The sequence below is a fragment of the Daucus carota genome, chromosome 7 (genome assembly GCF_001625215.2).
Source record: "Daucus carota subsp. sativus chromosome 7, DH1 v3.0, whole genome shotgun sequence".
Taxonomy (NCBI): domain Eukaryota; kingdom Viridiplantae; phylum Streptophyta; class Magnoliopsida; order Apiales; family Apiaceae; genus Daucus; species Daucus carota.
The window spans coordinates 38,084,531-38,101,170 of record NC_030387.2 but is presented as its reverse complement, the minus strand read 5'-3'; the positions used below and the strand labels follow the sequence as shown (position 1 = coordinate 38,101,170).

The window sequence follows — 16,640 nt, the reverse complement described above, 5'->3', positions numbered from 1 at the left end:
CTTTGTTCGCTGGGATTTGAGAGTTGGGGTTGAGGGTATAATGGGAATGTGGGAATTTGCAGCTGTGGATGTGCGTGTAGTTGCTGTGTGGTCAACGTTTTCGTCGGTCAATATAGGCGTCAGTGTGTATGATATTTTTTGGAAGGATTTGAATTTTGTTCTTTTATTTACGGCTGATTATAATTAGGATTCTGGTTCTTTCACATTCGGATCTCAGATTTTTTTTCTAAAATTTCGTTATTTTAAAACCAAGGTATATTTAGTGTGTCTCATTCATATATTATATTTTAACATGTGTTGATAAATTAATAATAATTATTTTTCTAAATTATTGAAAGTTAAATATATATTTTGATTGCCAGTGCCTTCTTTTTTTACTAAATTTCAAATTTTTGAGTTTTGTCAAAAATAATATAAACATTTAATTACTTACTTATTTACAATATATTTTATTACTTTCAATTATAATTTTGAAAGATTGGATATATTTGTCGAAAAGATAGTGTTTCTTGGACAATTTTCTCTTTATTACCAAGTTTGTTTTATTGAAATAAATCTTATTATAAACTTATTGTGTTTTTATAAATGGAGGAAGAAAAAGCAAGGACGAATATTTATGTTCTGGTGAAGCACTTTTCACAAACTTATAACTAATCCCTTTAAATAAAATTTATATTGATTTTTTTTATAAATTTTAAAAATAAATAATAACCTTTTTGAACTCTAATAAACTGATTTACTCAGATGAACTAATATTAAATTTTTATTATAATTTTAAAAATAAATAATAAACTCTTGAACTTTTAAATTTTAATTTTAGAATTAATTTAACAAATATCTATAGGCTTTTTTAGTTTAGCAGCCAAAGCCTCCAACTTGCCTCTCAGGCTTACACAAAAAAACACAATAATAAAAAAGGGAAAATTTCATATATTTCAATGTAGTATACAAAAAACAATTTATAAGTAGGAATAGCTCTCAGTAATTACTGATGACTACTTGTACAATAAAACAATAGCAAAAGTAAAAGCATTCAACTATGCATTTGAACAAGCAAAGCACTTCTCACAAGTTTCATCTCTAGCTTGTGATCCCAGGTCTAGATTATGCCACTGCAGGCAAATCTTTGATCCATGGATCCAAAGGCTTTCCAATGGAGTACACGACGAATCCGATGTCCCTCAGCTTCTGTGGATTCACAACATTCCTTCCATCAAACAAGAAAGCAGGCTTTTGCATGTTGTTGTAAATCTTTTGAAAATCAAGATTCTTGAACTCATCCCACTCTGTCAGAATGCAGATAGCATGAGCATTCTTTGTGGCCTCATACGCGTCCCAGACTACAGTTATGTCTTTCTTTGACGCGGGGCTGAGTGGCTGCAGATGAGCTGGATGATCCCAGTCAAATTTGTTTAGTGAAAGATCTCTCTGAATCTGCTCTTCAGTGACCTGTGGATCGTATATGCTTAACTTGGCCTTGTCGTCTATAAGTCCCTTGCAGACATCAATTGCAGGTGTTTCCCTCGTGTCACCGGTGTCTTTCTTGAATGCAAATCCCAAAACTGCAATTTTCTTGCCAGAGACAGTGTTGAACATTGAGGAAACAATGCGGTTGACAAACCTGTTCTTCTGGTAATCGTTTACCTTAATCACTTGTTTCCAGTAGTTTGCAACTTCAGGGAGGCCATTACATTCGCAAATGTAGACTAGATTCAGAATATCTTTCTGGAAGCAAGAACCACCAAAGCCAACACTGGCATTGAGAAACTTAGCTCCAATTCTAGTGTCTTTTCCCACTGCATGAGCCACCTGAGAAACATCAGCACCAGTTGCTTCACAGAGAGCAGACATGGCATTCACTGATGAGATTCGCTGAGCCAAGAAGGCATTGGCAGCAAGCTTTGAAAGCTCTGCTGACCAAAGATTGGTGCAAATGATTCTCTCCTCAGGCACCCAGTTAGCATAAACAGCTTTCAAGGCCTTGATTGCCTTTTGCCCTCCTGGAGTCTCCCGACCACCAATAAGCACACGATCTGGGCTAAAAAGATCTTCTATAGCAGTTCCCTCTGCAAGAAATTCTGGATTTGACAATATTTGAAACTTGATGCCCTTACTGTTGTGGGTCAATATTTTTTCGATAGCCTCAGCTGTTTTCACAGGAACAGTTGATTTCTCCACGACGATCTTGTCAGATTTTGAAACATCAGCAATCATCCGGGCTGCACTCTCCCAGTAGGTCAAATCTGCAGCCTTGCCAGCTCCAAGACCTTGTGTTTTGGTTGGCGTATTAACAGAAACAAAGATAATATCAGCTTCAGAGACATGCTTCTCAACATCAACACTGAAAAAGAGATTCTTTCCTCTGCACTGCTTCACCACTTCATCAAGACCTGGCTCGTAAATGGGGAGCTGCTCACTATTCCAGGCTGTAATCCTCGAGACAGATATATCAACAACTACAACCTCAACAGAGGGGCATTTCAAGGCAATAACTGCCATCGTTGGACCGCCTACATATCCAGCTCCAATGCAGCAGATCTTCACCATTTTCTCTACTATGCTTTCTGGAATTGAAAATTGTATATATCATATACCAATCTAACAGAACCATTATATAGAATCTCATCATTTCATTAATTGAGAACAGTAGCATAACTTCATGTATGATGTTAGCAGACTATACAAAAATGAGTATATAATAAAAAGATCTAATCTTTCACGTAGTCTAAACGGGACAAAACCAAGAATCTGCAGAGTTTCAGAAGTAAATGTATGTTTAAAGAATCAGAAAAGCACAAGTCTTAACAAACCGTTTCTCCTTAAAGAATTAAAATGCAATATAGCAAATGCATATAAACAAAATATAACTGCAGTATTGTCTTATTTAACACAATCAGAGACAACTAAAAATTGAAAATCAAGAAAATTGGATAATCTGAGAACTATATAGGACCGGAAATGTGAGGACTAATGATCTCCCTGGCAAGAATCAAGATTTCATTTTATTTTACATATACGCGAACACGAACAGATATGATCACACTCTGAACATAGCTTTAGCAAGAATCAAGATCTATGCATATCTAACAGAAGTTTCGTTACCTCGAATAGAATAACAAAGAACAATCTTTCAGCTGCTGGATCCACCACTGCAGGAATCACAAGAGAGAAAAGAAGAGAAACTTTAGTTTCTTCTATGCCTTGCTGAGAGATCTCAACTCTTTATTTATATACCAAAAAAGTATTAAAAATCTAGCTTCTGTGGAATCCTCACAAACTAAGCAAAGGTGTATAAAAGTCAATTAAAGCTGATCAAGAACGTTCAGCACGTTTCCAAACCGCAACTTTCAGTAACAAACAAGGGAAAATTATACCACTTTTTCAATGCTAAACATCAACACGTATAGAATACACCAGTTTTTATCTTGTGAAACAGGGGCGTTACATTCATGGAAAATGTGATGGGCCTAACTTTTAAACTGAATTTTACTGTACTATTTATATGACAAAACCCACTAGTCAGATTACTTTCAGTTGACCTTGAATGGTTTGACACATTGTTTTAGAAAAGTCTTGCAACATGACTCGTTAGGGGAGAAAAGACTCGAAATATCACAATTTAGAGTCAAAATATCCTAAATGTTATAGTACAAGTACCCAAATGCCATACCAAGACGTCAGATCAGGCATTAATTTAAAATTTCAACACAACTTTATGTTGCCTTTTCCTCCTTTTTGTTTTTTTTTTTTTAATTTTCCTTTTTGAAATAAAATTTTGATAACTTATGATAAAATTGTGTTTTGCACCTAAACCACAACTTAAATTAGTTTTTTTGAACCCAAAACACTACTTTATCATAAGTAGCGTTTTGAATTTAAAAAAATGGGTAACTCGAGATAAAATAGTGTTTTGCACTCAAAACACAACTTAAAGTAGCGTTTTGAATCCAAAACACCACTTTAAGTAGCATTTTAAACTAAAACGCTACACGATCTGCCAATTTATCTAAACACAGTTTAAAATTGCGTTTTGAAGTAATATTTAGGTCTATTATACTGATATTTGAAGTATTATTTGTTAAAATTGTGATAAAGAGGACCAACGAATCGCAAATCAAACATAACTGATATATCTTAGACAGTTTAGGAAGGATTATCAGTAGTCCGCGGTAAAAATTCAGAACGCTAAAAATCCATATCAGAAAAGTAAGTGCTTTAAGACCCAAGTCACGAGAAACGTCTTTGACAGCGATACTAATATTCTAACATAGGGAAAAAAATGGTGAACAGCAAATCATGATAAAGAAAGCTTTAGAGTTCAGACACAGCGTGCTCGATGGGCTGCCAAGAGTAACATCAAAGACATGATTTATATATACTTTTATACTGCACTGTGCATGCATATGTCAAGTAATTGTTAGGAGATTAACGTGTTGATACCTAACAAGATGGCCTTCAATCAGCGTGCTATGAGGTGGGGTGAGATTACCGTGAAATATACTTCACAATGAAGTTCAATTCGGACACACAATCAAATCAAGTGTAGCTGTTTCTACAAGGACGATCAAAGGATCGTTCACCAAAATAACGTCATTTCAGCACTTCAACGAGATAAACAAACAAAACCAACAGAAGCTGAACAGATTCTCTCTCTCTCTTGGTAACATAATTATTATATCAAAAAAATTGGGAGGAACTTGGCTATGTGCAACTACCCTATCACAACAATTTTCTTCATCGTATTTATACTACAAAACATTTTCCGTTTACAAACAAAGATGGGAAATGCTATAGGAAGATATTCACTGTACACACATCCAACACTTCGTGCAACTAGTGTCACCTAAAATATTGATCCATAGGGCGAACCTCTATGATAGCTTCAGTGCCATTTCTTGAAGAAGAGCACGCTTCTGTGCTGCCGTTATGACATGATTTGTTTCAGCATTCTCAAGCACATCAGCAATTATCGCAGCAGCATGACCAAGTGGTTCCTCTACTGCTCTCTTTAGCATGAAAGCCTGCAAAACCATCACATTAAGCCAAAAGCAAAGGAAAAATGTTTGTGTTGGTCTTTTGTTCACTTAATTGATCGGGTTGGTGATGGGTGAGAGAACAGTTTGAGGGGTGGAAGAAGGCATATGTAAAGAAAAGATTAATACCATATTACCAAAGAAAAATAAACTTTAAGATGGTAATCAATATGTAACTAAAAGGCAGAAATCACCATAGTGCAAACATTAGCTCCATCATAGTTGCAGAGCTTAATTTTATTACCTGATTCAATACATGGGCTTTCAGGGAAATATAAGTTAGATCATAATGTTACGAGAATCTACCTTGAAAAAAGAGTTGATTACGGCTGGATTTAGAACAATGAACCCTCAAAGGATGGTTTTATACTTTTTTCTTATGATTTCTTTTCAAGATTCCATACCTAACAAGTTAACACATAAAAACAAAATCTGTGGAACGGGACTAATTTTTAACACTTCCATTCTCAGATAATATTAAGTATAGTAATTAATGAAAACCTAAAAGACTCCTTTTTGATCAAGTACTAAGTCTGATCTTCCTTCAAAGTAGGCCTGATAATAAGACAAAGAAGCGACCTGTCCATGATGAGATATGGTCAATGTACATGGTGACTGCAACCATGGCTCTCCGTCAATTTGAACTGGCAATGCAGCAAAAAGCTGGATTTTTATCGACTGTCCTTGTGCTAGCCTTCGAGCCCGAGACAGTCCTACCTGTCCCAGTCAAACCGACATCAAAAAATCTCTGAGGAAATTAATCTGAAATGAACCCAACATTATTATAAAATAGGGGTCTTGATCCCCAGTAAGTCAATCTCTTTGTCTATTTGAACCTCTATCAACTAATATATATATGTGTATGAACACTTGCTAGATGCTATAGCATGTTATAGCATATAAAAAAATTAAAAATTATATGAGCCTTCCAGAGTGTTGAATACAGGATGGTGCTGCATGTATTACTGTAAGAGACAATAACATGCTTCCCCATTGGTAAATGGCCTTCCATATTCATGCATGTCCATGAGTGCTCAATAACAATCCATTTTTATTTATGTCAAGGCTAAAAACATAAATTTCAGATTTTGAATAACACAAGTATCTAAAATCACTGATGAGTTTCTCAAACTTCTAATTGCATTGCTCTGCAAAATTTTGGAATTCCGTAAGAAATGACCTTACCTGAAGCTTTCCAAGATGCCATGTTCCTGCTATGCTCACGACCTCCAACATCTTATCATGCATTGATTGAGGATCAAAATTATCATACGTTTCATCTTCATTTTGCCATAAATCTACACCACCCATATAGCTTCCGATATTGGCGACAAGAACACCTTCTGCATCCTGCAGTGTAATGAAACAATTTAGAGCAAACATATAACAAAGGAGCTGATATCTTGATTACAAAAAAGTACGTTAGGCAGCTTGTCAATAACTAGGGTTTAGGAATACATCATATTTGGATTATCTCACAACCCACGCGACGCTTACTGAATTCTCTTCGATTCAGAGACAATACAAAAGGCAAAACATTAAAAATACTTTTATCAATAGAGATATGGGATCAGATTTTAATTGTATCGCGGTATAATACTAGGAAGATTATGAGAGTATACAAGAGGGAGACTATGCGAGAGACAATGGATCTTCTTGCGAAAGCATTGAAAGTTAAAGGTTTTCTTATCTATCTATTCTTAATAGTTTAATTATGTCTTTTGATTATATTACTTTAATTACGTGTTTAAGGGCAAGTCCAATAGTGTCCTAGTTTTTTCCCTCTATATATTATAAAATAAAGGACCTTAGTGATTTAGGATCACTATTTGGTATGTCAAGTCCAACAACAATCCTTTAAATCATTCCACATTATTATTATAGCAATATAATTGAACTAGTAAATGGGAAATAGCTGGGACCCAAAATGTAAGAAGAATAAAATAGTGGGAACCAAGAGTGTAGAAGAGAAAAAAAAAAAATTTTATTTCAAAAATTGAAATAGGGGACGACTAGTGAGTTTGACGATGTCCTCGGTATTAGGAAATCACTAAAATACTATATTGTTCGAGCACCATTTTATGTCAGATTCCCTATATTTGAACTTACGAGCTCATTTAGGCAAGTTGTTGGCCTTGCTCTAGCTATTAGTAGTTGTTTCTAGGGCTCAAGGGGAAGCCATGTTTGCATTATAATATTGGCATGAATTTAACAGTGGTATAGGTTCTGGTTAACTCTAATCTATGTTTTTATATTAATTTGTGTAATTGGCCGATATTATGAATTGAATCCATGCAAATATGAGTATAATGGATAGATATACTACTAGAGGCACACACACGATTGACAGAACTGAATTCAAATACGTGGACATCATTGGATTTCTGAGAGCATTTATACTCGAGAGAGATTAAATTGCTTTAATAACCTGATTTGAATTACTAAAAGGAATTATTTGTGTAAGCATGTCTCATGAGTATCAATACTTAGAGAGATTAACAAACTCTAGTGTGTGACCACTTTAATTACGTTAGCTTAGAAGCCTGTTAATGTGTAAGCATGGTGGATGTGATTCCCCTCGATTCTTAATATATTAATTCAGTGTCTATGTAGTTAGTGTTAATTTAGTTATAACTATTAGTTAGTTTAAACTCTCCTATAATCGTCTTCCTCTTAAAACAATTGATAGTAATTAAACAAAAATTAACCCGTCTCCTTAAGGATACGAGCAACATTTGCCACTATCTACACCAACAACAGACAACAGGTGCTTGCGGTTAGATATAATTTGACATGTAAGTAGTTATACTGGAGGGGGAGGGGGTTTCAATGTGTCAATTACATCTGGTTGAGTTCTTTATAATAGTAGTTATACAGGAAGGGGACGCGTGGAAACTACTTTTTTGAAGGGGGAGGGAGGAGGGGAGGGAGGTGGAAACTAGTTTTCATTTCAAAAAATAATACGCAATGTATCAATTACAGCTGGCTGAGTTCTTCATATAGTAGTATTATTGAGCTATAGGTAAATGGACTATTATGCCCTTACTAACACCCTTCACACTATAGTTCCTAACACAGGCACAGCTCTAGAGGAGGCGAACAGAAAATAAATTAAAAATAGTGATACGGTTGAGTAGCCAGAAGAAATGAAATGGTGCAAGCCTATAGCAAAATTAACTTTATATAACTTTGCATGTCCAAGTTCGGATCAAAATTAACAAATTATAGTACAAACAAAATATCAATGTTCACCTCTACTAATATCAGTTTCAAAATCTAGATGAATCAAGACTTGATTATTATTTTAAATTCTCTTAACTAGACTAAAAATTTTGTATCTATAGTTTTGGTGAGTATAAAATCTTGCTCTAGAAGACATTGTCTGCAAGAGTAATGTACCAAGCCAACACTGTAACAAATTATTAAAAAAAATATTCTTAGTCAGATATACAGAAGTAATTAAGCTGAATCTTGAAAAGCATTACATGCCAAGTAGATACTATAAGAAAATAAAAGGGCAGATCAAATGCTTATTTGAAGTATGCAGATAACAGGGATATTAGAGATCAATTGCACTTACCTCAGGAACCTCTACCTCCGCACCATCCACTTCTACTCGAACTTGCCAAGGGTAGTCTGCAAATGACCTATCCATAAGAGTCTTCGCGCCTTCTCTTGCATAGAGAACTTTATTCATAAACTGCAATAGTGTCATAGACCTTCAAGAACTAGATTCTTGATAAACTCTATATCTTAATATATTACCTTGGCTTATTAAAAATCATAAATACACACAATACCTTCAAATCACTATTTGAAATGATTTTCCAATAGAGTATCAGTATGACCTAACAACTAATATCAAATTCCGCCATTAATAATTTGTAGAAAGTAATTAAAATACACCATTAATTATCATTCTATTAGGTATAAAAATTCAAAGCACGGAGGGAGGGAATAGGGAGCCAGCAAAATGAATACATCACCATAATTTATGGTGATGTATTCAATCACTATACATGGCAAAACCAACTATGAACCACATTATGTTTGTAAAGCATATTCAATCCAAAGCCTCCCATAGTTCGCCATGGTCATCAGATATAGTTCAGCAGGAAGCTGGGAAAGGAAGCAAATGAAATGCTAACAAGTAATCATTTCTATCCTGTAGACTAGAAGTATAGAAATAACTTAAACTGCCAATTCTATGCATTCCATGCTACATAAAAAATGATTTAGGCCTACAAGATAAAAGGCTTGCACATGCAGATGATTTTCCAGGATCCATGCTTTAACAATTTAACTGAAAGGACTCTGTTTGGCATCATAATGTAGAAAATGATGACAGCAGAAAACTTAGATTTACAGGATGCAAAGCGTTCACATTGATATTTCGATTTCCACGTGTCACCTGTATATACTTTAAAATAGAACTTCAGTGTAAGTTAGTCATTGACCTGATTATAAAATTTCTCAGGGTTCTCTTCTCTCAGATTGTGAATTTCCAAAGCAACCTTTGCATCACATCCAACCCCTGCAATAGTTTGTACTCTAGTGACAACGATGTGTGTAGTGAAAGAACATAACTTATTATTGAAGCATATAAAAAAAATTATATAGCTCACCAAGAAGAGAACCTGGCTTAAGATAATTTGTCAAAGGAACATGACTTAAAAGGCAGATGCTTCAGACGACAATTCCATATTGTATGGCAAAAGATATATTTAGTCTGATCAAATATAAAAAATTGACGAAAAACATCAACCTTCAACTAAAAATAGATAAATAAATTTTTTGTATAACATGTGTTCAACGTGCTTATAACTCAAGTTCAACGTCATATGTTAAACTGCAATTCCTAGTTACTATTGCTTTAGTTACTATTGTGTTGAAAACATTTTATTTATCTTTATATTATCCTTCTGGGGTTCACCAATACAAAACTAGAGTTCAGACTTATCAAATATTTATTATATTAATTATATAATATATGTTGCTAAATTATATCTTTTTAAAAGTAGTTATATATTTCACTCAAAGTAAGTTTATTTATAGTTCAACAAAAAATGTTGAATTCAAGTTATAAATGTTTTTGAACACTGTTACAAAAATGAATCCAATTTATCACAAAAAAATAAAGAACATGTTTTTTATTTGGTAATCTTTTTCAGTTATTTATATATTACCAATTGAAAAACTAAAGTTCAAAAAGTTTGTAAGTTTGTATATTAGGCAATTGGTCCAGACACAACGATTGTTGATAACATACTACAAACAGTTTTTTTTTCAGCTCAACGATAAAAACCCTAGAATGAGTCATTTTTTTCATTGGTAGACACTGTAACCCCTGCATTCCCAACAAAAATTTAGGCTTAATGCCCCAGCAGAAAAAAATCAGTTGGTAGTATGATGCCACAATCGTTTGTGAAGGACCCAGACCTGTAACTTAAACTTTGTACCGGAACCCTCCCCTATATATACATTAAAATTTACTCTAACATATGTCGAGACTCAAATCCAAGATCTAATCAACCAAGACGGATACATAAACACCTGTAATAGATTACTCAAAATAATACTGATCAGCTTCAGCTTACCAAGATAATTGTTCAAAAATTTTGGAGGCCGGAGCTGTTTTTCTTTTTGGTTAAACGAAACTTTCCATCGATCAAGAATGGTTACAGCGGCGTGTTCTATATGGTGCAACAGTGTACATAGCCCACCTTGTCTCTCTACTGAACCTAAACCACCTCCCCAAGACAAAACTCGTGCCAAGTCATTTCCTGTTCCAGTAGGAAGAATAGCTACTGGAGGAGGAGACACATAGTTCTGCTTGTCTATAGCATCCAAAACCCATCCCACAGTGCCGTCTCCGCCGCATACAAGAATTCTGAAATGAGGAATTTTCCTAAATAAGAATAGTCCAACTTCAGGTCCCTGCGAGGAGCTCAACTCGAAAACCTGCACGTACAAATTTCAAGCAACTTAACTTTAAATCTAAGTGAACTTACGCACAAGGGAATCAGTTTTATTGAATATATTCATTTCTCAGCTAAGAATCAAGTTAGAGTTTCAAGCACTTCAGGCCACTATTAGAAATTTGACCTAACCCGAAACTTTATTGGGTCAGAATACCCGACCCGAAATAATAACAATTCTATAAATAATATATATATTACAAATAATAAATAATAAATAATTAAATATATATTATATTAATATTGCAAATTAATTTACATAATTTTTAAATAATAATATATAAACAATACATAATACATAAATGATATCTTTTAATAAATATATATCATTTTATATTATATGCATATATAACTTCGGGTAATTTCGAGTTAGTTTCGTGTAACCCGAAATCAAACCGAAAATGACCCGATTTTTCAAGCAGACCCGCCCCGAGAAACACGGGCTCAGATTTGTACTTCACAGGTCTCGTCGGGTGGGGTCTAATTTAGCCACCGCTAACTACGATCTGTGCACTGCTTTTTTATACCTAAAATCAATGCCCGTGACAGATTAGGTTTCACGTATCTATCTTAAACAAGATTACAGAGTTGAGATGAAAACTGTGTGATCTTCAGACACACAAACTAATATATTCTAATTTCCTTATTAATGCAAGTATCGTCCTATATCTAGAACTGTGTCAATCATATTAAAATACTAACAAATGGTAGAGAATTAATCCTATGTCCACGTACAAAGGTTACTAAATTGAATTTGTAAGCTTAATAATCTACTTAAAGATAGGTCTCATCTCACGAAACAAGTCAGAGATAACTGTAAACGAGATGCATTAAATTCAGATATAAAATATCCACTTCATATCAGCTACTGACCTGAATGGGATTCAAAAGTAGATTTAACCGGAGCTTGAGTGACTCTCCTCGCTGAGCCCCACTCTTCTTGTTGATGAAGACTAACAAGGGTCTCGCATCTGAAGGTAAATCAGTTAACTCGTATCGTTGTTCTGTCCCAGTCAAGTGGAACTCATTCTTCTCGTTGATAGATGAATTCCTCTTAAAACTTGGCTTCGAATCTAATATCTTCACAATACCACCGTTTTGATTTTGATCCGTGCCCTCTATGCTTACTGTGCTGTTACAATTTTCTTCAACTCCGAGAGAAGCATTTCTGTTCTCATTGTTGTCTGTACTTTCCGTGGACGAGTTGCCAACACTACAATTGTTAACTGTGTCAGCTGAGGCTACATTTTCCTGCTTGCTCTTTTTACTTTGACTCCTACTAATACTAGCTCGGACAGAAGATGCAATCTCATTGGCCCCCTGTGTAATTGAACTTAATAACCGCCCCTGTAAAGCCCTGTTCACTTCTCTGACATATAGTGGGGATAGTATCAATCGTTTATATGGTCCCAAATCACATATATCACCAGTTTCATTTGACATGCTACCATGGCAGTCAACATGTACCAGGCGCTGACACCATAAGCAACACCATATGGGAGATCCTCCGAGAAAAGAACCATTGCAGGGCTCTTCACAGTGACTACAATAGGAAGTTTCTTCAGTTTGATCTGCAACCTCCGTCCAGCGGACAGCCCACTGGTGCATCACATGCTCATACCCACTCATAGACACGCGTTTGCAATCTTTAAGGGTTTTAGATGAACAGCTAAGGTGAGATGCTGCACCGCATATGCTACAATAGTGAATATGATTGTCTGAAGCCATTGGCCCATGATTTTGGGAGGCCGACATGGACTTCAAGCATACACAGCATTTTAAGCTTTTCCCACGGGAGAGAGATTCCAAAACCCAAGTATGAGGAGCTACAGGAGCTTTGCTCCTGGTCTTCGGGTTCTTCTTTGACCTGGCTATAGCTTTCATCCAACCTAGATTGATATTTCTCCTCCATTGGAAGGCAGTGTAGGCTATAGTGAGGACTCCTATAAGTCCAGCAATAAAGCAAGAGACAGTAAAAAGACGTGATTCAACCATGTGAGACGGAAACCCAGGTTCTCGATCATCATCCATTTTTCGAAAATATCACCCACCTCTAACACAATAGGATGTACTTGATACAAAACCAACCTATATGTTCAAAGCTTTATATGCACAGAAGTACGAACCAAGTGCCATTATTATGCAACATATCATAGTCATTGATGCCAAAATTCTGATTTCCAAACCAAAATCATGTTACTGACTTGTTATGCGGATCATCCATAAAACTTTCTCAATATCTCCCTATTCAATGTTCAAGATAAAAACAATTAAATAAACCACAAATCTCATTTACCAAATTAGAAAGTAGGCATTATCGGGTTGCACAAAACTGACCGCAAATGTAATTGACAAGCTCAAGATCACTAATACAAGTTCTTTTATCTTCTAATTGAATATAATTTAGGTATATTCTCAATGACACCCTTCTACTTTGACTATTCCAAATAGTGTCTTTTTTACTTCTGACTTGCAAATAATAACCTTGTATTTTACATTTCACGTATATCCCTTCACTTAATTAAATGTTAAATAAGCATTAAAATTATTGTAAATGACTTAATTAGCCATTTACGCTTCAACTTTTCCCACTTTCAACATCCATAACAAACTATCACATTTAAAAATATCTAAACAGAATATTATTTAAAATTTAAGAGACTATTTGAAAGAATATCCTTCATAATACCCTTGCCCTATTAATGCCTCCAACAAATGCCGTTTTTTTCTAACTTCCCTTAACGTTTGGGTAATGGCAGCTAAGTCTGGTGGTTGGGGAAGATAAACATTAAATATAACTATGTTAATCAATAATGTTTCTATTTCTATTCTACAAACTCACTTAAACTAAAAACCAGTGATCAGAACAGTTATATTTCGTAATTATAACCCCCAACCCACCCCAGCCTCCAGAAACCAGTGATTAGAACAATTGTATTTAGTGATTATTCAATTTTATCCCCCCACCCCCGAAGCAAAGTTAAGAAGGTTGGTTTGAATATCGAAAGATTCATTTCATCAGTTCTGCTGTTCACATTTAAGATTTAATCTAATTATCAAAAATAGTATTCTAACTTGCATATCATCTAATAACAAACAAGAAAACCAGACCCTACTTTTGACTCCTCTTAGCTAGCACTAACATACTCAATGATCACATATAAGCCATGAAACATAAGGGTACCATTGAGAATTTCCCTATAATTTATTCTCGCCATACCACAAGTACTAAAAACGAGAAGTCAAGATTCAATACATAATTTAATAGCATCAAGGAATAAGTATCGTCCAATACAGGAAAGAACATGTTGTCCAATATTTGTGGCACCCTTTTAACCGTTGGCACATTAAAGAAATAGATGTTTACATGTATTGTGATAATCCACACACAAATCTTAGGTTGCTAGCTGTATGTATATTGGAATCAAATAAGCATAAGCTTCAGTTAATTACGACATTTCAGAAAAGTATAAAAATTCTAAAAGCTAAACCGTTATATCTACGAGATAATATTAAAGCAGAACAAGAGATCTTAGGTGGTTTGTAAGTGGAGTAAACACAAACACAGACACACAATACTAAACTCCGTTGATTCAACATCAATTATGTAATCATCACACACACATACATACTGAGGTACAATAACAAGTTGTTGAGAAGGAGCGATATTATATAATTGATGAACTATGTATTGAAAAATTTCAAAGTAACAGCAAGTGACAACCCTGCGTACTCAATTTTATTGTTTATGATCCACATTTTATAATCAACAGAGAGAGAGAGAGAGAGAGGGGGGGGGGAGGGAGGGAGGGAGGGAGGGAGAGAGAGAGAGAGAGAGAGCGCGAGAGAGAGAGGGAGAGCTTACACGATAATAGGGATCGGTAAGAGAAAACAAGAGAGAGAGCTCGAAAGCAAAAGGCGACAAAGGGGAAACGAAACTATATTTGCATATATGATCACTTGTATATATAATCTAATCGATATGTTAAAGAGTAATTGTGTTTTGTGAGTTTTTGATGGGAGGGATCGTGAATTTGCCGACGGTCATTTGGGCATTTAGGTTTTATCTCAGGGGAAGACAGCAAGGTCCGTTTAGTATCGCTTTTGTATATCATGTGTCTTTTGGCTTAATTTAAAAGAATTGACTTATTATTTAATCTAAAAAATTAGATTATAAGTGATAAGTGTATAAGTTCTCAAAAGTGTTTGGATAACTTCACTTATAAATCAATTGAGTGTTTGGTAATTTAAATTTATAAATTAGGAAAAAAATTCGAAATGTAAAAATACAAGAAACATTATCAATAAATAAAATTTATTACATATTAAAAAATTTATAAAAATACAAATCACGAAAAAAAGCTCAAAAAAAACTAATAATTCTAACTTCCAACTTCTGGCTCCAAAAAGGATGAAAAGTCACTTCCGGCTTCTGCCAAATAAGCCGAACTCAACTTTTAATAAAAAAAAATGGGAAGACACCCACATAATAACATGGCTCAAAAGTGGGTAAAAATATTTTTGGAATTTTGGTTCGGAAGAGAGCATATCTTCGCTTAAAAAAACACTGTTAACTAATTTCGGGACACGTCATAAATTTTAAATTATCTTTTTGAATGATTTATAGGATTAAATTTTATGAAGTTCATATATGTTCTACACGTAAAATATACTTAAAATAATGAAGAACGTATATTTTTCGAATAAAGTTTTACAAAAATCACTATTTTATGCAGAGCGCATATATTTTACAAGTTGAATATCATAAAATATATTATTTTGTAAAACATAATTAATTTTCTGAATATATATGTTGATCTTGCGGAACATAATTATTATACTTGTAAATGTATGAAACTTCTAAGATTTATTCAAATAATGATATTTTATGAGAAATGTTTCGCAAGATTAGGGATGATCGCGGTGTGGGCGGTGCGGTTTTTCTCTAAAACCGCAAACCAAACCGCATATGCGGTTTGGTTGAAAATTCAAACCGCAACCGCACCGCGCTAGGATAAAAACCGCATAAACAACATCACAAAAATGCGGTGCGGTGTGGTGCGGGTTATGCGGTTTGCACATTTAAGAATAAATATTTTCAGTTGAAATTATTAAAAAAAATATGAGAATGAAAAAAAAATTACAATAAATTTTATATGATATTTATCATTTCAGAGTTACAACAATTATTAAAAAATATAAACAAAAATGTAAATAAAATAACAATGAGTAGTAAATAGATATATAATAATAGAGTCAAGTTCTATGAAGTCCCAATCTCATTGGAATGTTGAAGTCCATATATGTTCTACAAGTAAAATATGATTTAAAATATTACAAAAGATATTATGTTTTTGAATGATATTCTACAAATATTACTGTCGTATTAAAATTTTTGCGGATCCTATACATTTTAGAAGTAGACCATTGTGAGCACGGTTGGATAGCTCAAGTGGTTAAGAGCGTATCCTCTGTCGTCCCAGGTCCTGGGTTCGACCCTGGCTCACTCCGAAAATATCTTAGAACAAATACTCATTTGTAAGGCTATAATCTATATTTGTCACAAAAAAAAAAAGTTGACCATTGTAAAATATATTATTTTATAAAACATGCTTAGTTTGTAGAATAT

General features: G+C 34.3%; 2 protein-coding genes across 2 annotated transcripts; both read right to left on the bottom strand.

The window, feature by feature from the left end:
- Positions 1-907: 907 nt before the first annotated feature.
- Positions 908-3,398, bottom strand: LOC108193580 (UDP-glucose 6-dehydrogenase 3). The gene is made up of 2 exons (XM_017360297.2): positions 3,103-3,398; positions 908-2,564 (listed from the first exon to the last, which is right to left on the bottom strand). The coding sequence occupies exon 2, from the start codon at positions 2,545-2,547 to the stop codon at positions 1,105-1,107; it is 1,443 nt and encodes a 480-aa protein (XP_017215786.1). The 5' UTR covers positions 2,548-2,564; positions 3,103-3,398; the 3' UTR covers positions 908-1,104.
- A 1,214-nt stretch (positions 3,399-4,612) lies between these two features.
- LOC108196263 (diacylglycerol kinase 1) lies at positions 4,613-15,094 on the bottom strand. The gene is made up of 8 exons (XM_017363469.2): positions 14,877-15,094; positions 11,885-13,255; positions 10,631-10,994; positions 9,491-9,567; positions 8,614-8,733; positions 6,219-6,383; positions 5,613-5,750; positions 4,613-5,021 (listed from the first exon to the last, which is right to left on the bottom strand). The coding sequence occupies exons 2-8, from the start codon at positions 13,040-13,042 to the stop codon at positions 4,872-4,874; spliced, it is 2,172 nt and encodes a 723-aa protein (XP_017218958.1). The 5' UTR covers positions 13,043-13,255; positions 14,877-15,094; the 3' UTR covers positions 4,613-4,871.
- Between the last annotated feature and the right edge of the window lie 1,546 nt (positions 15,095-16,640).